This window comes from Mustelus asterias, chromosome 3 (genome assembly GCF_964213995.1).
Source record: "Mustelus asterias chromosome 3, sMusAst1.hap1.1, whole genome shotgun sequence".
Classification (NCBI taxonomy): domain Eukaryota; kingdom Metazoa; phylum Chordata; class Chondrichthyes; order Carcharhiniformes; family Triakidae; genus Mustelus; species Mustelus asterias.
This window is the reverse complement of record NC_135803.1, coordinates 20,951,240-20,975,837: the sequence shown is the minus strand read 5'-3', so window position 1 is coordinate 20,975,837 and position 24,598 is coordinate 20,951,240. Positions and strand designations below refer to the sequence as shown.

Here is a 24,598-nt window from a genome sequence, read left to right as displayed (position 1 = left end):
CTAGAGGTGGGGATGTGATCGGCGCAACTTGTGGGCCGAAGGGCCTGTTTGTGCTGTGGCTTTCTATGTTCTAACACTGTGAACTAGTCAAGACTATTCAGGCAATGATCTTCAAATATCAAAAAGGAACAATTTGTGGCTCCTTTTTCAGCAAGAATTTCTGTCAGAGACAGAAGGAACTGAAAACTCTGCAACAGATGCACCATATTCACAATGGAACCCCAAGTATGTGATTTGTAAATGAGGGTGTAAGGGAACATGGCAGTATCCAATGTACTTTGGACATTGCTGGCTCAATATTAAGGATTGAGTTTATGATGGGGAAAATATCTTGATCCAAATTTCTTTGTGGTACTTCAGACTTCAAAATTAGTGAATTCCTTTGGAACAAGCTGTGAGACAATGTCTTAACTTCAGCGACACAGCATGCTTAGTTTCAGACAGTGCTGTCAATATGGCTTACACGCTCTAGAAATTAGTTCAGCAAGGATTTTTTTTAATGCATTAATTTATAGGATATGGGCTTCACTGGCAAGGTCAATATGTATTGCCCAATCCTAACTGCCCTTGAGAAGCTAGATGTACTCCATAATTGAGCAAACAAAGCCCAGGGGTGACTAAAAGTGCGTTATTATTCAGAATATTCTGAAGAAAATTGAACATTTTGGTACCCATCCCAATCTCCAAATAGCCCCAAAATACTTTACACACAATGGGGTGCTTTGAAGTGTGGACATCATTGTAATGTAAGAAACGTGGGAGCCGATTTGTGCACAGTAGGACTCCATGAACATCAATGAAACAAATGACCGGATCATCAGTTTTATTATGTTAATTATGGGATAAATATTGGTTGGGACATCAGGGAGAACTTCCCTCTTCTTAAAAAGATGCCCTCTAGTGCCTTCCACATTCACAGTAGGAAGTCTCATAACACCAGGTTAAAGTCCAACAGGTTTATTTGGAATCACTAGTTTTTGAAGCACTGCTCCTTTATCAGGTAAGGACTCACCTGATGAAGGAGCAGTGCCCTGAAAGCTTGTGATTCCAAATAAACCTGTTGGACTTTAACCTGGTGTTGTGAGACATCTTACTGTGCCCACTCCAGTCCAACGCCAGCATCTCCACATCATCCTACATTCACACAAGGGGTCAAATGGGACCTTAGTTTAACATCTCATCCAGCTCTACAATGCAGTAAAGTGTTAGCTTAGTTCAAGGGAGTGGGACTTGAACTCATGATCATCTCATTGAGAGAGGAGTGAATCACCATCTCAGCCACTAAGAAACCCAATAGAAATGTTAGTTTTTCTTTACCAGCCTTTTCTTTTTATTGACCCTGACACACACTTCCAACATTTTTCCTTCTTATTCAAAAGGTTCACTTTAAATTTATGCAGACAAAACTTTCTGGTACAGCAATTAATGGTAGCAGTAAAGGACTCAACCTGTTCAACCAAATATCTGCCATGCACTCATCACCCTTTGGTCCATAAGTACTTTGATTTGCTGCCAATTATCACATTTGCACAATTATCAATTGGACTTTATGGCATTTGCTGACACATAACCAGGAAACATCACACATGCAGCTGCACACAATTCCCAGTCTATTCAAACTATCATCTACATTCATGCAAATAGTCAGTCCTAGTTAATCAAAGGTTGTGTTACATTTTATAAGCCAGTTCCCATATCCTGATATCAAGGATTCAGACAACTGAAAGAGAGTGAAAATTGATAAGCCTGTATATTTGGCAGTCAAACAGCTGCAGTATCCCACCACAGAACACACAGGTACTTCAGCATTGCCATTGATAGCCCAGTTTATATCCCGATTTATTGAGCCAAAACTGCTGGCATCCCCACCACCCCTAAAAGGACAGGTTCACAGAACATTGTAAAAAAAAGTGGTTAAAAAAAAATTCCATGCAATCAAGTTTAAACCAACTTCATTGCACTTAGTTTTACAAAGTTGGTTCCAATTACAAACGCACAAAAAGTCATCACCAGCACACCTCATTAAAAGGTGATAGGAACAGGACTGGATGTATCCAGCAACCTGCGATCAGTGGCCATATTCCATCTGAATCCTATTAAATTAATTCAATCCTGGAGGAGTTACCACAGAACCTGACCCTCATCCTGTCCTGCAAGGGTGATGTGGAGATGCCAGCGTTGGACTGGGGTAGGCATAGTAAGAAGTCTCACAACACCAGGTTAAAGCCGAACAGGTTTATTTGGAATCATGAGCTTTTGGAGCGCTGCACCTTCATCAAGTGAGTGGAGAGTTGGATTTACAAACACAGTATAGATAGTGTCTGTCTATATATGCTGTATTTGTCAAACTGACCTCTCCACTCACCTGGTGAAGGAGCAGCGCTCCGAAAGCTTGTGATTCCAAATAAACCTGTTGGACTTTAACCTAGTGTTACTGTGGCTTGTGAGGGAACAGCAAGGTGAAGGCTTTCCCTCACTAATCCAGCAGGGAATGTTGACAGGAGGAACACACTGGGAGCAGTCACAAGTTGAACAGGTGGGTAGGGTGGGATAAACAGAGAGCTTTCCTTCACAAACATTCCCCTGTGACCTTCCCCCCCCCCCCCCCCCCCCCCCGCAAATCTGGCCCTGACACCAGCCACACCTTACCCCCACTAGATTTAGCCCTGACACACCAGCCACACCTTACCCCCACTAGATTTAGCCCTGACACACCAGCCACACCTTACCCCCACTAGATTTAGCCCTGACACACCACCCACACCTTACCCCCACCACCCCCCAGATTTAGACCTGACACACCACCAACACCTTACCCCCAGCACCCCCCCAGATTTAGACCTGACACACCACCAACACCTTACCCCCAGCACCCACCAGATTTAGCCCTGACACACCACCCCCAGATTTAGCCTTGGCAAACCACCACCCCCCCCCCCCGCCCCGCCCCGCCCCGATTTAGCCCTGACACACCACCCACACCACACCCCACAGATTTAGCCGACACACCACCCCACACCCTTTCCCACCACCCCACACCCTTTCCCCACCACCCCACACCCTTTCCCCACCACCCCACATCTTACCGGCTTGCTGCTGAAACCTTTGATCTTGGCAGCGGGGTCATACACATGGCAGCGGATTGAGGTGGAGCCCACATCGACAGCCAGAATGTAGGAGTCAGTTCGGCGGACACCATTGCGAACAGAACCCATCCCCGGGCCGCAGGAGAGTCAGAGAGCCGGCACACAGGGCGATGGAGGAGCCATCAAACTGCTGCTTAAAAAGGGAAGGGGAGGGGGCGGCCAATTAGCGAATTGGACACAGAGAGAGAGACCGGGACTGGCTGTGAGAGAAGCTGCTGCCAGTTGTTAGTGTGTATCGCGGGGAGGTGTCAGTGTATCCCAGTGAAACATTGTCGCTGCTGCTCCCGCGGCCCGCACTCACAGCGCTTCTCCTGCCTCTCCCCGGCAACTCCCAGGCATGATGAGAAGCCGCTAAGCTGCCGCCGCCTCCAGCCCCATGTGAAGCGGGGCCGCTCTCTCTGTCTGCCGCTGCTGCCGCCTTTTCCCCGGTCACTCACCCAACTCACAACCTCCTGTGACGCAGCGCGTCACACATCAGGCCACCCTGAAGGGGAGGTGCCCAGAGTCCTCACACCCACACACACACCCACATACTCACTGACACACACACACCACACCCCCCCCCACCCCCACCACACAAACACACACCAGGCCACCCTGAAGGGGAGGTGCCCAGAGTCCTCACACCCACACACACACCCACATACTCACTGACACACACACACCACCCCCCCCCCCCCACCACACAAACACACACCAGGCCATCCTGAAGGGGAGGTGCCCAGAGTCCTCACACCCACACACACACCCACATACTCACTGACACACCCACACACTACCCCAACCATCACCACACAAACACACACCAGGCCACCCTGAAGAGGAGGTGCCCAGAGTCCTCACACCCACACACACACTCACATACTCACTGACACACACACACTACCTCAACCACCTCCCCCCCCCCCCCCACAAACACACACCAGGCCACCCTGAAGGGGAGGTGCCCAGAGTCCTCACCCACTCAGTGTTTAAAAACACACCCATACTCACTCACTCACCCCCACCACAACACACACACACTGACAGTCCCTCACATCCCACCACCCCCCCCCCCCCCCCTGCCGTCCATACACACATCAGACCATCCTAAACGGGAGATGCCCAGAGTCCTTCCTCACCCAATGTGCTTAAAAACATCCACACACACTCATACACACTCTCACATTCATCCTCACCCACCCACTCACACACCCCCACACACACATCAAGCCATCTCAAAGGGGAGATGTCCAGAGCCTTCACTCACCCAATGTTTAAGAACACAATCATACACTCAGGGCATGGGCCATGTGTCAGTTCATCCCTCAGAAACCCCTACAACACTTCAAAATGTACTTCACTGCCAGTGAAACACTATGGGAGATGTCCTGTGGAAGATGCCATGAACAGACAGCACGGTGGCACAGTGGCTAGCACTGCTGCCTCACAGCTCCAGGGACCCGGGTTCGATTCCTGGCTTGGGCCACTGTCTGTGGAGAGCCTGCATGTTCTCCCCATGTCTGTGTGGGTTCCTCCCATAGTCTGAAAGACATGCTGGTTAGGTGCATTGGCTATGCTAAATTCTCCTTAGAGTACCTGAACAGGCAACTGGAGTGTGGCGACAAGCGGATTTTCACAGTAACTACATTGCAGTGTTAATGTAAGCCTACTTGTAAGACTAATAAAAAATAAACTTGAAAAAATTTTAGTTATCAAATCCAGTGCAAAAAAACAGGTTTCGTTTTCAGTTTCCAAGTGTCACTATGCCAACAAAAATAGAAAACGCTGGAAAATCCCAGCAAGTCTGACAGCATCGGTGGAGAGAGAATAGAGCCAATGTGCCATCTGCTGTGCCACCGCGGTGATCAACTGAAGATGTCAAAACTGAGTGGTAGATTTTTGTTACGCAAGAGGTTAGGAAATAAGGCAGATAAGATTCACACAGACCAGCCAAGAACAGGTTCAACAGGCTGAATAACAGAACAGGTTCAACAGACCAAATGGCCCACTTCTTTTCCTATGATGTGTCTTTTCCTAACTTCAACATCAATGGCTTCAACCATTTTATTCCTATGCTAGTATTCTTCCTCAACCCTTTGTGTTTTGCTTTCTCCCAACCTTCAAAATAAAAATCCAATCTAAACCAAGTTTCAGCCACTTTCCCTGCTCTTGGGAAGTGGGGCACAGTGGCTAGCACTGCTGCCTGACGATGCCAGGGACCCAAGTTCGATTCCTGGCTTGGGTCAGTCTGTCTGTCTGCAACTTCTCCCTCTGTCTGCGTGGGTTTCCTCCGGGTGATTTGATTTCCTCCCACAATCCGGAGGACATGCTGGTTAGCTGCTTTGGCTATGCGAAATTCTCCCTCAGGTGTACCCGAACAGATGCTGGAATGTGGTGACTAGGGGATTTTCACACTAACTCCATTGCAGTGTTAATGTAAGCCTACTTGTGACACTAATAAATAAGCTTAAAAACTCTTGCTCTGATTTGCTTTACAACTGTGCAGAACTTGGGGATACTTTACATGCAAGTAACAATTTTCCCTCTTCACAATCCACATGTAGGGTATTCATGGGTATTTCTTCCAGCAAGGCAATGTCAGCAGAGGCAAGTGTGAAATTCTGAACCAGAGGTAAAAAGGCAGATAACAGCAATCTCACAAGTGACTTTAAATAGTCAATGTTTTATACAGGAATATGTGGTTTTTTAAAAAAGCTTGTCCTGTAATTGATAGAATTGTGGAGAGGATAAGCATATTTTTTTAAGCTCCACGGATCAGACCTACAACATGCAATCAACAGCATAAAGTACACCATGAACTAGCAGAGTCCTAATAGAAGATTGGAATAAAACTAAAGTGTGACTTACTATCCTTGAGCTACAGTTTTGCACAATAATCTTGGAGATAATGAAAATACAATTATGGAGCATCACAGTGGTGATAATCACCTACCCCTGGTCATTAGATACAAGTTTAGCTAATCTTTTTTGCAAGAAGTATTTAATGTGTAGTTCAGATGTAAAAAAAATATACAAAATCTGCCTCGACTGTATAACTTGGATGGATTGCAAATAGACTGCATTTTCACTAAAATGTCAGGTATTGTATCTCTGCTGGTTCTTTCAAGTCCTGTTGATACGAGAATCATGTTTTGGGAATGCCATCGCTTGGCATCCCCCCCCCCACCCCCCCCCCCCCGGAGTCACCCACCATCCTCGGAATTATATCGCCGTTCCTTCACTGTCGCTGGGTCAAAATCCTGTAATTCCCTCCCTAACCAGCAGCGTGGGTTTACCTGCACCTCTAAGGACTGCAGTGATTCAAGAAGGCGGCACGGTAGCACAGTGGTTAGCACTGCTGCTTCAGAGCTCCAGGGACCTGGGTTCGATTCCCAGCTTGGGTCACTGTCTGTGTGGAGTTTGCACATTCTCCTCGTGTCTGCGTGGGTTTCCTCCGGGTGCTCCGGTTTCCTCCCACAGTCCAAAGATGTGCAGGTTAGGTTGATTGGCCATGCTAAAATTGCCCTTAGTGTCCTGGGATGTGTAGATTAGAGGGATTAGTGGGTAAAATATGTAGGGATATGGGGGTAGAACCTGGGTGGGATTGTGGTCGGTGCAGACTCGATGGGCTGAATGGCCTCTTTCTGTACTGTAAGGTTTCTATGATAGCTCACCACCATTTTCTCAAGGGCAACAAATTTTGGCCGAGCTAGCATTGCCCACATCCCGTAAATGTTTTTTCTCGAAAGTGTCTGAAATTATATTGCCAACTGTTTAATGGAACATAGGAACAGGAGTAAACCCTTCAGCCATTTTGTGCCTCGTTCCAACATTCAGTTAGATCATAGCTGATTTGCATCTCAACTCCATCCTCCCACCATGGTTTCATAACCGTTGATAATCTGAGAGTTTCTTTTAGCATTATAAATTGTCCTACCCGTTAGTTTCTGAGGAGGCAATGGAGAGATGGCTTAGAGGTGATCTTATAGATGTCTAAAAAATAATAAGGGCCATAGATCAGCTAGTCAACATCTTTTCCCAAAGGTTGGGGAGTCTAAAACTAGAGGGCATAGGTTTAAGGCGAGAGAGGAGAGATACAAGAGGATTCAGAGGGACAATTTTTTCAGAGGGTGATGAGTGTCTGGAACAAACTGCCAGAGGTAGCAGTAGATGCGGGTACAATTTTGTCTTTTAAAAACCATTTAGTTACATGGGTAAGATGGGTATAGATGGATACAGGCCAAATGCGGGCAATTGGGGCTAGTTTAGTTTAAAAAAAGGGCGACATGGACAAGTTGAGCCAAAGGGCTTGTTTTTATGCTGTAAACCTTTGACTCTATAAGAGTGATCCAGATTTCCACTATCCTTTGAGTGAAGTACTTTCTGTCATCATCCCAAATGGCCAACTCTAATTTTAAGTAATTAAAAAATAGAAAATGCTGGAAATATTCAGCTGGTCCAGCAGCATTGGAGGAGGAAGAAACAGAGTTAATGTTTCAGGTCAATGACCTTTCTAATTAAGGTTATGGAGCCTTCAGTTGAGCATGTGGGGGAGCAAGATGCACACATTCCCCAAGACTGTGGAGCAGTTTCACATCAGTAACAGGGTTCAGAGCTTTAACTGCAAAAAAATAGAATATCTGAGTCAGCAAGTTGCTGAAAAATGCCAACAAAGGTTCCCACTTTAATTGACAAGTTAATCTTCCTTCACATCCTGGGGTCCATTGTAACCTTCCCGAACCAGGAGGACAGACAATACAATGTTCTCAAGTCACTGTTTACACCACTCAAACTGGTTGCTAGGCACGCTGTTAACGTGGCAATTTCTTTCCACCACCTTACTGGCACTTAATGTGAGCGAGGGGGGCAGGACAGGGCACAGACAGTAAGTAGATGGATCACATAATTTGTACAACTGGGTTCTAAAATCACTCTGTAAAATAGCCTCTCAGAATCTATACCACCAATGTGCCCCACACATATATTAGTTTCCTAGGGTTAAATTACACACTGCACAATAAGTAAAGGCACAAACAGGGTCCAGATAAAATTTCAGTGCAATGAGTCATGGAACACGAGATTGAGGGAAATGGTAAAATGCACAAACAACCTTCGTTTAATCCTACATTTCCCAAGTTGTTACAAATTACTAAATAATAGAACAGAGTCAGCAACACATTTTGAACACTTGTAACAAAATGCTTTATTTGTAATATTGAGCTTGTCTATACATATCAGCAGAAAGTGCAACATTGAATTGTACTGTTATTAGCCAGTAACTTGTCCATTGTTGAATACACAAAATGTAAAAAGTCCACATTCGTCAATAAATATGATTAATGTGTCACCATCAACTTCCTTTCACTGTATATCTTTCTTAACCCAGTGTGATCCATGTGAAAAGGCTTTAATACAACATTGAGTACTCATAAAAGCAATACAATTTTAACATTGATGAACATTAAAATGTTTTTTGTGTCACAAGTAGATAAAATGCTTAAAGTATTCTAAAATAAAAAAAAAACAAATGAATGCATAGAACCTACAAATCAGGCAGTAAATCATTCTTAAATGTTCGGATTTCTATAAAACAATCTTAAATCACTTTCTACAACATCTACACCAGAAGTTGAATTTTTCTTTAGTCGTATAAAATACATTGTTTTACATGAACATATCAGGCTTTTGGTATTTTAACTGTACAATGGACATAATTGACTGTTTTGAATAAAAATTACATGAAATTTATAAAAATGGTCACACACGTGTAGATGGGAGATTGCAGTTGGGTGGAGTCAGATGTTCCCTGGATGATTGATGGCAATTCATAAGCTATCGGCAGATGTGGACAAATATGGGTCATCAGATGACACTAAAAATGGATCTGGAATACCTTTTGGAAAATGAATCACAATTAAAATTCAATTAACACTTTCAATTACAGTATTTAAACCACTTTAGTACAGCTAGGAAGGACATTTTGACAACCATTTCAAACACAGGTACCAGGTTTTACCAATGTAAAGCATGAAACACTTGCTGTTTTGGGAAAAAAAAGGTACTAAAATAAAACTTAGTTTTATCAAACTCGAGAACATTTAAGCAAAGGAACCTTTTAAATTTCTGGATTTTAAATATTGAATCCCATATTTTTTCATCCCGCATGAAATGCACGATAACTGGACTCAACTACTGTCTAGCATACTCAAAAAAAAACAAGCAATGTCACTCGTCCACAAGAGAGACTGAATAAGTAACAAGGCAAAGAATAGGAAATAATGCAAAACACACTACCTTGGTTGGATAAATATTTTTCATGACAACACAAAATATGGACATAAAACTTAACCCAGTAAAAGAGGAGGATAATTTAAATAAAGGAAAGGGTGAGGAACTCAAACGTAAAAGACTCTATTATGACAGAGCAAGCACAACTGCTGTGTTGACACAAAAGAAGATGGTCAGCTTGAAGAATCTCTTAAAGCAATTAACCATTAATATCAAGATTGTCTCAATTGATATTTCTAAAAAGAAATTCCAAAGCATTTTGTTTAGCAAATTAAGCTAACAGGGATGTAATCCACCCAACCCATTCCCTTCAACATTAGTTAGATGGGACTGTTATATTCAGACAGATCATGGGGCATTTTAATCATTATCCTAATTAAGCTAAACAAAATTTTATTCAGATGATGCCTAAAGAAATGTCAAGATTTACAAGCTGTTTACTGTGCAAAACAGAGCACTTTGTCAAAGAAAATAACTACAAAAGTTTCCTCTTTAAAAATAGATCTTTTGCAAATTTCAGAATATTCACTTTTATTTTTACTTATTAGTATCACAAGTACATAGAACATAGAACATTACAGCGCAGAACAGGCCCTTCGGCCCACGATGTTGCACCGACCAGTTAAAAAAAAACTGTGACCCTCCAACCTAAACCAATTTCTTTTCGTCCATGAACCTATCTACGGATCTCTTAAACGCCCCCAAACTAGGCGCATTTACAACTGATGCTGGCAGGGCATTCCAATCCCTCACCACCCTCTGGGTAAAGAACCTACCCCTGACATCGGTTCTATAACTACCCCCCCTCAATTTAAAGCCATGCCCCCTCGTGCTGGATTTCTCCATCAGAGGAAAAAGGCTATCACTATCCACCCTATCTAAACCTCTAATCATCTTATATGTTTCAATAAGATCCCCTCTTAGCCGCCGCCTTTCCAGCGAAAACAATCCCAAATCCCTCAGCCTCTCCTCATAGGATCTCCCCTCCATACCAGGCAACATCCTGGTAAACCTCCTCTGCACCCTCTCCAAAGCCTCCACATCCTTCCTGTAATGTGGGGACCAGAACTGCACACAGTACTCCAAGTGCGGCCGCACCAGAGTTGTGTACAGTTGCAACATAACGCTACGACTCCTAAATTCAATCCCCCTACCAATAAACGCCAAGACACCATATGCCTTCTTAACAACCTTATCTACTTGATTCCCAACTTTCAGGGATCTATGCACACATACACCTAGATCCCTCTGCTCCTCCACACTATTCAAAGTCCTCCCGTTAGCCCTATACTCAACACATCTGTTATTCCTACCAAAGTGAATTACCTCACACTTCTCCGCATTAAACTCCATCCGCCACCTCTCGGCCCAACTTTGCAACCTGTCTAAGTCTTCCTGCAAACTACGACACCCTTCCTCACTGTCTACCACACCACCGACTTTGGTGTCATCAGCAAATTTGCTAATCCACCCAACTATACCCTCATCCAGATCATTAATAAATATTACAAACAGCAGTGGCCCCAAAACAGATCCCTGAGGTACACCACTTGTAACCGCACTCCATGATGAATATTTACTATCAACCACCACCCTCTGTTTCCTATCCGCTAGCCAATTCCTGATCCAATTTCCTAGATCACCCCCAATCCCATACATCTGCATTTTCTGCAGAAGCCTACCATGGTGAACCTTATCAAACGCCTTACTAAAATCCATATATACCACGTCCACTGCCTTGCCCCCATCCACCTCCTTGGTCACTTTCTCAAAAAACTCAATAAGGTTAGTAAGGCACGACCTACCTGCCACAAAACCATGCTGACTATCACCTATCAATTCATTACTCTCCAAATAACTATAAATCCTATCCCTTATAATTTTTTCCAACATCTTGCCGACAACAGAAGTGAGACTCACCGGTCTATAATTCCCGGGGAAGTCTCTGTTCCCCTTCTTAAACAATGGGACAACATTTGCTAACCTCCAATCTTCTGGTACTATACCAGAGGCCAACGACGACCTGAAGATCAGAGCCAGAGGCTCTGCAATCACTTCTCTTGCCTCCCAGAGAATCCTTGGATAAATCCAAGGATAATGCAAGTAGGCTTACATTAACACTGCAATGAAGTTAGTGAAAATCCCCTCGTCATCACACTCTGGCACCTTTTTGGGTACACCAAGGGAGAATTTAGCATGGCCAATGCAGCTAACCAGTATGTTTTTTGGACTGTGGGAGGAAACCCACGCAAACACAGGGAGAATGTGCAGACTGTGCACACAGTGTCCCAAGCGGGGAATCGAACCCGGGTCCCTGGCACTGTGAAGCAGCAGTGCTAACCACTGTGCCACCCAAAACAAAAATCTTTTCTTAATGCCAGATATTTTTTTGCTGAACCCAGGTCCCCAGAACATTTGCTGAGTTTCTGGGTTAATAGTCTAATGATAATACCACTAGGCCATCGCCCCCCCTTTTGAGCTGTAATGAACTACCAAAAATAAATAAATTCAGAACAAACTCCTAACTTTTTGCTCCAAGCTGCAGACTACAAAATGGAAACAATTAAATGCAGGGCTGAAGATTGAAATAAAAGGCCAGAAATTACACGGTGTAGACCTGACTAAGTCTAAAACCAAATTATTATAAAGAAAAAGTTTAGATTTTTGGAACTGACATAACATGAAAACATTGTTCATTAATAATAATAAAATCTGACTACTTTTTCAACAAATGTGGCTTCTACACCAGCAATAGTTCAGGTAAGTTATAATTAACCTCACAAATGAAAATGAAAGTCTTATCACAAAGACCTCTGGGTGAATTGTTTATATGATGAACATTTACAAATCACTGTGGAATTTTCAGATTGCTGAAGGTAGATAAGTGGGGAGAAGGTGTGATATCAGTGCTTTTGCATTTGTGGAAGTTCAGCTTCCATGATGCATCATCCATATCTAGCACAAAGGCCAAAAGTAAATATTTTGGTGTAGAATACATAATTTGTCTATCCATTTCAGACAATTATGACAAAAATGTTGTACACAAAAAAAATTGTTACCAAATATTAACTATTAAAGAAGCTTTTTTCCTATTTACAGCAATCAACTTGGCAATTGGAAAAAATGCACATCTGATTAATTAATATGGTTTGTGTTATAGTTTAAAAGGTTTTAACTATTTTCATTATTCTCTTTAAAACCCAATCTTTTGGATTTTAATATTTCTCATAAATGCAGCCCAGAAAGTTCTTGCCCATCGGCCTTCCAGTCAACATCTCACCAGAGCCAAATAGATAACAGGTAGTCCACAAGGATAGCACGGATGATAGCTAGTCCTATAATTTGTTCTTAGTGAGAAAATACGCATGGTTCGTGAAGGATTACAAAGAGCACATCATGCAATGATTCTAATGAACTTCCAAAAGGTGAAACTCATTATTGCGTGACTAAAATAATTCAAATATTAGGAGATGGTCTGTGGCATAATTAAATATCTTGTACAAAGCTTACACAGACCCAAATGCTTATTGGAGTTTGTGCTGGGATATGAACAAAGTAGATGTTTTCTTTCTAAAAAGTCAGACATTACTTCCACATTTCCACTCAAACCTCTGAAGACAGGGTAAGATTACATGAACAACTATTGCAAATAGAAAACAAATTCACATCAACAGAAACTGCAGTGTTTCATGGTCTTTTCCAGCAGCTGGATGCAGTTGGCGAAGCATGGAAATGGACTTCTGCAGCACTCGACCAGATTTAAATTAGAGTGACAGATGGGAATATCCCCACTAAAAATTTTAAACATGTAGGATTGAACAGCACCATCTCTTCAAGGGCAAAATAATCTACGAACAGCAGCTTTAAATGGAGATAGCTTTCTCTGGTTAACAATGTTACAATTTGGAAATTTAGGTAAGAATGTCACTGGATGAAGACACTAAGAAAAATGCAACATTGAATGTCAAGACTATTAAAAAAATACACACCCCCGTGTGAAATTAGATTTCAGAAACAGCATAATTTGATTCACCTTCACTACTGGGGCGGTCGGGAGGCTCCAAAATTGACAGCCAGTTTCCTGTGCTTGCGTTTTCCAGAAGAACCTGCCATTGGCCGTTGCTGCCCTTGGGGTTGAATGGGGCTCTGTAGAATTGTTTTGTTCTGGGGTTCAAGAGGTGTTCGATTAGGCTGAAAATAATTTGAGGTCCCAGCAGCAGGGTAGCCATGTGATGATGGATTAGAAAACTCCATTTTAGTTGCTGGTTGTGTCAGTTTTTGCTGAATTGAAGGATTGTATTCCTTGTCATCATATGTCTTGTTGAAAGTTGTCCTCCTCTTGGTGACCTGTTAAAAATTAAAACACATGGTAATCTTTATAACAAAATGGTCATAGTGACAAAAAAATAAAATTACTGAGCTTGTAGGGTCTTTACTCTTCATATGAAAGCAACACCTCATATAAAAAACCTTATTTACCAATTGAATCATACAAGATGATGCCATTAAGTGTTTTTACATCAGAACTGCAGCAAGACATAGATGACTTATCCTCATTTATCTTTGGGGTGTCAGACAGAGTTCGAGGTATTTGTTTAACTCCTTTTACATCATTAGCATAACCAAGCTGCTTAATTATGACAGACTTTTGAAAGGTACTCACTTTTCTTGCTTTATTTCTAATGTGCCATAAAAAGCAACTGAGATAAATGACCTGCTTTGGTGGTGTTAGCTGAGGGATGATTGTTAACCAAGTTACTGAAAGAACTATTCGATCTTCTTTGTCACAAGTCTTTTACAGCCACATCTAGATAGGTCCTCAATCCAATGCCTATTTTGAAAGATGGCATCTATGACAATGCATCATCCCCTCAGTACTGCACTGAAATGTTAGCTTTGATGGAAAGATTTTTGGTCTCTCAGGGGACAGAGAGATGGGACGTGGGCAGGAAAGGGGAGTTGAGGCTGAGGATTAGCCAAAGATGGAGGAGCAGGCTTCGGAAGGACACATGGTCTTATCTTCATATGATGTGAAGATGGAGGGGAGCTTAAACCTATAAACTTCTGACTCCCAAATAAAAGTGGCATTACTGACCCAAGCAAACCACATCTATTGCTTCTCAGGAAAGGAGCATTTCATACCCCAAGAAAGACACCTGTAGGAAATTACATTTAAAGAATAAAGATTTCTTACTCAACACAATCCTCATCTCCACATATCACAAGAATGCTCAGTATAATCTTCAGAAAAGGAGATGACGAATAAACTCAATTAATATACTGCCATTTTGAAAACCTTTATGGGTGGCACGGTGGCACAGTGGTTAGCACTGCTGCCTCACAGCGCCAGGGACCCGGGTTCGATTCACGGCTTGGGTCACTGTCTGTGTGGAGCTCAGTCCAACGCCGGCATCTCCACATCATGTGTGGAGTTTGCACAGGATTAGTGGGGTAAACATGTGGGGTTAGGGGAATAGAACCTGAGTGGGATGCTCTGTCGGAGAGTCAGTGCAGACTTGATGGGCTGAATGGCTTCCTTCTGCACTCTAGGGATTCTATTCTATGGTTCTTTGTTAAACCAAGGCCTTGTCTTCCTGTTCTGGTGAACGTTACATTATTACAAAAAATCCGTTCCAATATCCTGGTCAACATACTTCCCCAAAACCCAATGAAAAAAATAAAAGTAAAACACTGATTTTCCTGTTGCCCACAGATTGTTTACCTCGTCCAGCTACTTAGCAACAGTACTAAAATGTAATTTGCTGCAAGCACTTCAAGATAAGGCATTATATAAATGAGTGTTGTTTTTCTTTTAAAAAACAAAAATCACCATGCAAAATGAGCTCTGATATTTGGGGAATTCTTTTTTACTCTCACACAACAGAGACCAGATGGGTATCAGTTAAAGAAACAACAAACCAATTAACTGCTCTATTCTCACATATGAAAGTCAAGATCATTAATTTTGTGCTAATGATGTACCCGACTAAATTAGGCAGTAATCTCCATCATGTATGTAAATTGAGGTCTTATAGTCTTGTATCTGAGAACATGAATTAAACAAGATGGTTTGTCAAAACTTTTAACATTAATGTGTTGGGATATCAAGCAAAAGAATATTAAAATGCTTGATCCCATCATCTGTGATCTCTTCCATTTTTCAGAAAACCTCTTCCTTCAGCTTTTCCCCACTGCAGAGAAATAATTTTTTAAAAAAACATGAGGGAAACTTACCTGCAAAGGCACAAATTGATTGTGAGTACCAATAAGTACTCCTCCAGGACAGATGCTTCCTGAATATGGGATCTGAAAGTTATTGTATAGCGGGGGAGGAATCAAAGTTGCCCAAGGCACAGGACCGTACCCATTTGGAGCTGTGGGCATCATGCCACCTGTGGATTGAAATATATTCAAATAGTGTAAGATTCTTTAACACGCGAGAACATTTAAAGAGATTGGACTGTTCACATCCCCCCATATTAATTTCCATTTTAATTTTCAACAGTTCTCATTTCCACTGCATACCATTTCCTGCTCTTAAAAGCCCTTTGATAAGCACAGCAATGCAGAGTTAATTTGGTTTCCTTTTCTTTCCCTGTTTACCACATTTGGGCTCCTGTGTTCAATTTTGAAGTCTCTACCCTTTCCCTTCATTTGGAGGAGTGGGGGGCGGGGGGAGGGGGGGGGGGGATGGTTTCCCCTGGGCAAAAGTTAGGTGTGTAATATAACCAGTCTGCACCCAGTAACCCACTGTGCCCTTAGACTGCCCCTTAACCCTTCCAGAAAAATAGCTTCTCTTGGAATAAACTAATCATATATGTTTAATGATCTATTCAACCCAGTATCTACAAACTTCACTGTAACAGTCAGGGCAGAACATGGAAGAAAAACAAGGGCTGAATAATGCTGCTTGTGCAAAAGAATTCTGTGACTGAAGAGAAAATAGCAGCCCTGAGAAATACTTGTAAAACAAAACAGATTTAAATCAAACATAAAATTATCTAGTGTTTTGCATTATTTATTTCATTAATTCCCATGGCCTACTTTACACTTTTTTCTAAACAGATATTGGTTCCCCATTACTTCTGTATTGTGGGTTACTCAGAACTAAAAGAAAAAGTTACTGTAATTAGTGAGCGCTAAGATTTTAATTATCATAAATTAGATATTTCTTACCAGTGCTCTGAGCAAAGGATGGTGGAATGACTCGAGGTGGTATAGTTCCTGCAACTGGTTGATAACTGGGAAACATATTTGGAGGAAGGGGAACATTTTGTCCGGTGGCATTCTGAAAAAGCAAAAATGTAAATACTGCATCCAGAATTAGACAGCAAAACAAATTCTTTCAAAAAGGCTAGATTAAAATGGGCTGGATTCTTAACTGTCAAAATTAGCAAGTTAAAAATAGCGAAGGGTGTTGTTTGTACCAGTCGCTGTAATGCAAATGCTGCAGCTTTCTCCTGGGCTTCATTGTCTGACTGGCACTGAGGTCCATGCACAAGCAAACCATTTGCTAACTTCACTTGGCAAACTGTCAGGCCCTGGTGAAAACAAAACATTTTATTAACAACTACATATAGAATAATGGATAAACTATTAGATCAATTAAAAATACATTATGTTACCTACGGAAAGGTGAAAAAGGATAAGCAGGTATGGAAAATCACACATATTGCTACATTGTTGAGGAGCAATGGAACCAATTAAGTGTGAACAGGCAAGCTCTGAAGAGTCATACGGACTCAATACGTTAACTTTTTTACTCCCTCCACAGATGCTGCCAGTTTTTCTAGCATTTTCTGATTTCATATTACAAGTGTGAACACAATTACTCTCTTAAGAGTATTTGATTTCCCACTAACAAAATAGTTCAATGACATAGAATTTCTACAGTGCAGAAGGAGGTCATTCAGCCCATGGAGCCTGCACCAAGGACAATCCAACCCAGGTCCTATCCCCGTAACCCCACATATTTACCCTGCTAATTCCCGTGACACCAAGGGACAATTTACCATCTCCAATCAACCTAATCTGCACATCTTTGGACTGTGGGAGGAAACCAGAACACTGGAGGAAACCCATGCAGACACGGGGAGAACGGGGAGACAGTGACCCAAGGCTGGAATTGAATCTAGGTCCCTGGTGCTGTGAGGCAGCAGTGCTAACTACTGTGCCACCATGCTGCCCTACTTCAGATTGGAAGAATAATTTTACACAGAATTTTCATCTTCCACTTCACAATTCATATCATGTAAATTACTGCATCATAGGAAGCCAAATGCTCTGAAGGAGGATTCTGTACTTCCCACAACACTTAAGAGCGCAGTTTCTCCAAATGATTGGCACCAACACTATCAGTTAGCTGCTAAAACTACCAGGATTATATAGCATATTAAGATTTCAGTAGTTTATTATTACAATGGTACCTTTACAAATTTCCAAAATGCATTAAATTTCTAGCATTGTACATTGACTATCTTTCTGAATAGAGTATTGGTTATTTTGTTGAAGAATTACTTTAAAATAATATTTACTTTGGTCAACATTACCCTAATGTGTTTTAATGTCAAGCAATTTAAAATCTACAGCAACTTTCAAGCTTAAATCTTTTTAAAAACTAAAAATAAATCCAAGCCAACAGTAAACTTTAGTCAAGATAAACAGTACATATGCCAAATTGTGGACACAATAATCAAAATGTACTTTTCACAAGAATCAAAGACAGCAATTTTTCTGCTAATGTTGTCTAGTCAGCATCTGTGGTAGTTAGTCATGCATAAGTGTCTGTCTGGCTCAGTGGTAGCAAAATGCAAAGTTCAAGATCCACTCCAGATGCACATTATCTAGACTGACATTCATGCAGTGCTGAGGAAGCGCTGTCTTTTGAGTCAGATATTAAATTCTCTCATGTGGGCATCAAAGAACCCATTGTATAATTCAAAGAAGAACCTGGCTGTCATTTATCCTTCAACAAACATCAACAAAGACTGATTTCTGGTCATTTATCACTTTGCTGCTCGTGTGTTCAAATTGCCAGTTACTTACATAACCATGACATAATCCCACATCACAACAATGTACTTAATTATCTGTAAAGCACTTTGGACTCTCCTGAAGTTGTGAAAAGTGCTACGTACATGAAAGATTTTTCTCAAAATGAAATTTTTTTAAAATAACCTTTACTTAAATTCTCATGTCAAAAACACTTCCCAATATTAAATACGGGGTGATTTTTGAACACACGTTTGGTATTAGCGAGAAAGGTAAGATTCCCGATTTCCTCCACCCCTTGCCGGTCCCCTGGTTTAAAGGTCCCCCCTCCCCCACCCCCCAAAATGTTGGCATTCTGGTGCGGGGGTTGTGTGCCCTGATGTTGACATTTGGGGGTGCCCTCCATGTCCATGGTGATGGGAGGGGAATTTATTTTCTGTGATTAGGGCACCCTTTACAGATGGCACCCCGATCTCAGGCCCCGCCAGACTGATGGCGTAAACCCAAAGAATGCCTGAAAATCTAGACTAAAAATCCGGCTGTGCAGCTAGAGCACTACAAGGCGGTTTGCAGTCAGACCTTGACATTCTTTAAAAAAAAAGGGGGGAAATTTTGCCCACTGTTCTTAAGACAGATAAATGAGTTACAATCACAGAACTGAATCTTGAAAGCCAAACTAGTGACAATAGAAAGCTAGGAATACTTAGAAACTTGCACACAAGATTATGGACAAAATGCTTCACACCATGCTACCAGAATTTCAATAAAGACATTTCTAAAGAAGATGTGCAATACATTTGGGAAGTTTTCAAAAAGTCAATGTTTTACAGGGTAACTGCTCATTTACTTAACAGTTTTTTTTAGTTTAAAGTTTATTTATTGTCACAAGTAAGCTTACAGTAATACTGCAATGAAGTTACCGTGAAAATTCGCCACACTCCAGTGTCTGTTCGGGTACATTGAGGGAGAATTTAGCATGGCCAATGCACCTAACCAGCACGTCTTTCATATTGTGGGAGGAAACCGGAACACCCGGAGAAAACCCACACAGACATGGGGAGAAAGTGCAGACTCCGCATAGATAGTGACTCAAGCAGGAAATTGAATGTGTCCCTGGCACTGTGAGGCAGCAGTGCCACCGTGCCACCCCTAGTTACATAGCTCTAGTTTGGATGCTATGAGCAATTGATTTGACAGTGGAATGAATCATAACTGTCGATAAAAGCTTGTAATGGAGAGATTTAGAACAAAGGCAAAATAATCCAAATCCTCAGAAAAATACCATCTTGCGTGGCAGAATAACTTCCAACAAATAAATGTCCAGCATTACAATCTTAATTCTCATAATTTTGTTACATATCTCTCCAGCACTGAAGGTAAGTAAATTTTTATAGCACCTGCCAAGCCAATTCGAAGACTAAACACTGAAACCGTCAGTTGATCATCAGGTTTGCCCTTGATTGGGAACAGATAGCACTTAGCATGATTCACGAGCATGCTGCTGACTGGTAAACAGTAAGCTGTTACGCAATCAATCATGTTCCAACCTGTGGGGTCTTGATAAAGGAGAAATCTGGATGTGGTAGACCAATTCTGGTACAAATGGCGAGCAACTCTGACACAGGAGTAGGTAATGGAGGCTGCTGTCGTCCTCGAAAATGCCCTGAGATTTCTCCGCCCAGTGAGCCCTGAGGTTTGTTGATTTGTGCAGCTGCAGAAAAGATTTGCACAAAAAGCTATTCACTATAAAACGTATAGAAAAACTAAGAATTTTGCCACTAGCAGGAATTAAATAAAAAATTCAACAATGTATACTGGTTCAATCAAATGGTCACACAATTTTTCAAAAGCAGTTGAAAGGGTTAATAATCACAAGTTTAAAAGTCACATTTTCTGCAAGCTACTAAATTCAGGCACACAGGGAAAGCTGTGTGAAAACACAGGAATCAATTAAAGCAGACCTAGATAAGAGTCAAGGACTGTACAACTCCATGACAAGGGAGGCCTCAGTCACACAGCATACACACAAGACCGCCACTGAATTATGCACAGCTGCAGCTTGTCAGTAACAAGAAACAATGGGACAGGAGAGTTGGGGTACTCTGGTTAGAAATATAGCTATCATAATTGTGTCTGGAAGTTAATAGACAAGTAGAAAGAAATACATGCTTGGCGACATTATAATTAGGTAGACGTGCACAAGTTGTAAATGGACAACTGTATCTCTGTGCAAATGTACATCTTTGATTGGTATATTCTAATTTCTTGTAACTGGATCTTAACTATAAATGTCTGTACAATTCTTGGATCAGGGTTCTCCCTGGTGTACCACTAGTTGGAGCACTGGGGTCAGCCTGCAGTATTATTCATAATAAAAATGCCATGTCTGAAACTCCTGGTGTTCGAGAGTGAAAATGTGAAGTACACTACAGCGAATAGCTGCATTTTTCTCCCCAGCAGTAAAAGTTTAAATTTTCCTTTCTTAAAAAAATGATATCCTTTTAATGATACACTGATACGTTTAAGGAACTGGCTTGGAGTTACTAAACTCAAAAAGTAGTTAAATTATCATCAGCAGCAAAATCCAACAAACATCTTCAGCCACTTTGGTTGATTATGGTAATTGAACAGCCTCACTTCGACATAAACACTATAAATCCCCAGTTTAACGTAGATCGTTGGAAAGTCACTGATCACTGCCTCTTCATGACGATAGGTTTACTCCAATATCAGCTGTTATTTACAGGGAGTGAGCCACAATAGTTTATACGTTTTGGTCACTGTCTATCACGTTACTTTCTTCCCTGTACCCATTTTTCATCACTCGAGCTGTGTACAACAGATTCACAGGCCACCATCAACATAATTCTAGGAGTAATCACAAGAGGTGCACATAAATGGCCCACGAATGAATTTCTCACTATGTTTTCTGCTCCTGATATATTTCACAGCAGAGGTTTTAATTATGGACACAAAGCACAATTGTGCACTTGTCTGCGTGCTTTGGTGGCAAAGAGGGACTCCCATTCCTCAGCAAGATCATCTCCCAAGAGAAGCAAAAAGTATGAATGTAAATTGAAACTGGTATTCAAATTCTCACCATTGCTTTTGCAGTTACCAAAACAGACCACTCTCATCCACTTTGTGGAATTAATCTTTAACAGGAGGAAGTTAAAACGTTTTACAGCACTACAATGCACAAGCTAAAATGCGATTTATTACTTACCAAGTTTTTTTACTGGACGTTGGTAGGAGGTATATCCTGGTTTCTCATGATGGGCATTGGAGATTTGAGAGCTTTCTTGCTTTACATTAGAGGATATGTGATTTTCTTTCTGAGGGGCTGAACTTGCACTATCTATCTTCAGAATTTCCTTCAACATCTGTGTTCCTTTCTAGGAGCAAAATTAAAAATATTTATGGCACTGATCAGAAAAAATTATGTAAAAATTAATTCTAAATACTGGTCCTGCATTCACAAAATCAAGATGAGAAGAAAGTCCAACTTTAGAACCATAGAAAATTACAGCTCAGAAACAGGCCTTTTGGCCCCTCTTGTCTGTGCCGAACCATTTTATGCCTAGTCCCACTGACCTGCACTTGGACCATATCCCTCCACACCCCTCTCATCCATGAACCCGTCCAAGTTTTTCTTAAATGTTAAAAGTGACCCCGCATTTACCACTTTATCCGGCAGCTCATTCCACACTCCCATCACTCTCTGCGTGAAGAAGCCCCCCCTAATATTCCCCTTAAACTTTTCTTCTTTCACCCTTAACCCATGCCCTCTGGTTTTTTTCTCCCCTAGCCTCAGCGGAAAAAGCCTGCTTGCATTCACTCTATCTATACCCAACAAAATCTTATACACCTCTATCAAATCTCCCCTCAATCTTCTACGCTCCATGGAATAAAGTCCCAACCTATTCAATCTCTCTCAAGTCCCGGCAACATCCTTGTGAACCTTCTCTGCACTCTTTCAATCTTATTTACATCCTTCCTGTAACTAGGTGACCAAAACTGTACACAATACTCCAAATTGGGCCTCACCAATGCCTTATATAACCTTACCATAACACTCCAACTTTTATACTCGATACTCCGATTTATAAAGGCCAATGTACCAAAGGCACTCTTTACGACCCTATCCACCTGTGACGTCACTTTTAGGGAATTCTGTACCTGTATTCCCAGATCCCTCTGTTCAACTGCACTCTTCAGAGTCCTACCATTTACCCTGTACATTCTACTTTGATTTGTCCTTCCAAAGTGCAATATCTCACACTTGTCTGCGTTAAATTCCATTTGCCATTTTTCAGCCCATTTTTCTAGTTGGTCCAAATCCCTCTGCAAGCTTTGAAAACCTTCCTCACTGTCCACTACACCTCCAATCTTTGTATCATCAGCAAACTTGCTGATCCAATTGACCACATTATCATCCAGATCATTGATATAGATGACAAACAACAATGGACCCAACACCGATCCCTGCGGCACACCACTAGTCACAGGCCTCCACTCAGAGAAGCAATCCTCCACAACCACTCTCTGGCTTCTTCCATTGAGCCAGTGTCTAATCCAATTTACTACCTCCCCATGTATACCTAGCGACTGAACCTTCCTAACTAACCTCCCATGAGGGACCTTGTCAAAGGCCTTGCTGAAATCCAGGTAGACAACATCCACCGCCTTCCCTTCATCCACTTTCCTGGTAACCTCCTTGAAAAACTCTAATAGATTGGTCAAACATGACCTACCACGCACAAAGCCATGTTGACTCTCCCTAATAAGTCCCTGTCTATCCAAATATTTGTAGATCCTATCCCGTATCACACCTTCCAATAACTTGCCCACCACCGACGTCAAACTTACTGGCCGATAATTTCCCGGATTTCTTTTGGAACCTTTTTTAAACAACGGAACAACATGAGCCACCCTCCGATCATCCGGCACCTCCCCCGTGAATACTGACATTTTAAATATGTCTGCCAGGGCCCCTGCAAGTTCAACACTAGCTTCCCTCAAGGTCCGTGGGAATACCCTGTCCAGTCCTGGGGATTTATCCACTCTGATTTTCCTCAAGACAGCGAGCACCTCCTCCCCTTTAATCTGTAAAGGTTCCATGGCCTCCCTACCAGTTTGCCCTATTTCCGTAGACTCCATGCCCGTTTCCTCAGTAAATACGGATGCAAAAAAACCATTTAGTATCTCCCCCATCTCTTTTGGTTCCATACACAGTCTACCACTCTGGTCTTCAAGAGGACCAATTTTATCCCTCACTATCCTTTTGCTCCTAACATACCTATAGAAGCTCTTTGGATTTTCCTTCACTCTGTCTGCCAAAGCAACCTCATGTCTTCTTTTAGCCCTCCTGATTTCCCTCTTAAGTAGCTTCTTGCACTTTTTATACTCCTCGAGCATCTGATGTGTTCCTTGCTGCCTGTACATTTCATACAACTCTCTCTTCCTCTTAATCAGTGTTACAATCTCCCTCGAGAACCAAGGTTCCTTATTCCTATTTACTTTGCCTTTAATCCTGACAGGAACATACAAACTCTGCACTCTCAAAATTTCTCCTTTGAAGGCCTCCCACTTTCCATTTACATCCTTACCAGAGAACAGCCTGTGCCAATCCACACTTCCCAGATCCCTTCTCATTTCATCAAATTTGGCCTTTTTCCAGTTCAGAACTTCAACCCAAGGACCAGATCTATCCTTATCCACGATCAGGTTGAAACTAATGGCATTATGATCACTCATCATGATTTACTCATAACAAACAGAAGACTTCATTGCATTTCATTGATCAGGGCATTATTTAGACATGACTAGATGAGAATGCCCAAGTAATTAATATGGATGAACACTGTGCAAGAATATTTTCAACCATCAGATGGGGAATCGGAGATAAATTCCTGACTCGATTGTAGACAATGGCCTGAAATACTTTGCATCCATTCTCAATAATCAACATTAAACTGTTTTCTTTGCAACTAGATGTTGTTATTCAAAACACTGTTCATTCAAAGTCCTTGGTCTGAATCATCCCAAGGAAATTCGGCATGTCCACTACGACTCTCACCAATTTTTACAGACGCAGCGTAGAAAGTATCCTTTCCAGATGTATCACAGCTTGGCATGGCTCCTGCTCTGATCAAGACCACAAGAAACTACACAGGGTTGTGAACGTAGCC

General features: G+C 41.8%; 2 protein-coding genes across 12 annotated transcripts in view; both read right to left on the bottom strand.

Moving 5' to 3' along the window:
• Positions 1 to 3,896, bottom strand: part of gk5 (glycerol kinase 5) — a 65,679-nt gene extending 61,783 nt beyond the window's left edge. The window contains exon 1 of one of the 2 annotated variants that reach the window (XM_078205731.1): positions 3,087 to 3,896. In XM_078205731.1, coding sequence (XP_078061857.1) covers positions 3,087 to 3,215 — 129 coding nt within the window. In that variant the 5' untranslated portion in view covers positions 3,216 to 3,896. The remainder of the gene's footprint in view (positions 1 to 3,086) is intronic. The other variant, XM_078205741.1, reaches the window with a different exon arrangement.
• A 4,406-nt stretch (positions 3,897 to 8,302) lies between these two features.
• xrn1 (5'-3' exoribonuclease 1) overlaps positions 8,303 to 24,598 on the bottom strand; it is a 97,411-nt gene continuing 81,115 nt past the window's right edge. For 6 of the 10 annotated variants that reach the window (XM_078205626.1, XM_078205658.1, XM_078205635.1 and 3 more), the window contains 7 exons: positions 21,634 to 21,802; positions 19,955 to 20,118; positions 16,844 to 16,957; positions 16,593 to 16,704; positions 15,651 to 15,808; positions 13,450 to 13,763; positions 8,303 to 9,021 (listed from right to left, as the gene is read on the bottom strand). In XM_078205626.1, the coding sequence (XP_078061752.1) occupies positions 13,455 to 13,763; positions 15,651 to 15,808; positions 16,593 to 16,704; positions 16,844 to 16,957; positions 19,955 to 20,118; positions 21,634 to 21,802 (1,026 nt within the window). In that variant the 3' untranslated portion in view covers positions 8,303 to 9,021; positions 13,450 to 13,454. Of the gene's footprint in view, positions 9,022 to 13,449; positions 13,764 to 15,650; positions 15,809 to 16,592; positions 16,705 to 16,798; positions 16,958 to 19,954; positions 20,119 to 21,633; positions 21,803 to 24,598 lie in introns of all 10 variants that reach the window. The other 4 variants (XM_078205615.1, XM_078205644.1, XM_078205622.1 and 1 more) reach the window with 1 other exon arrangement.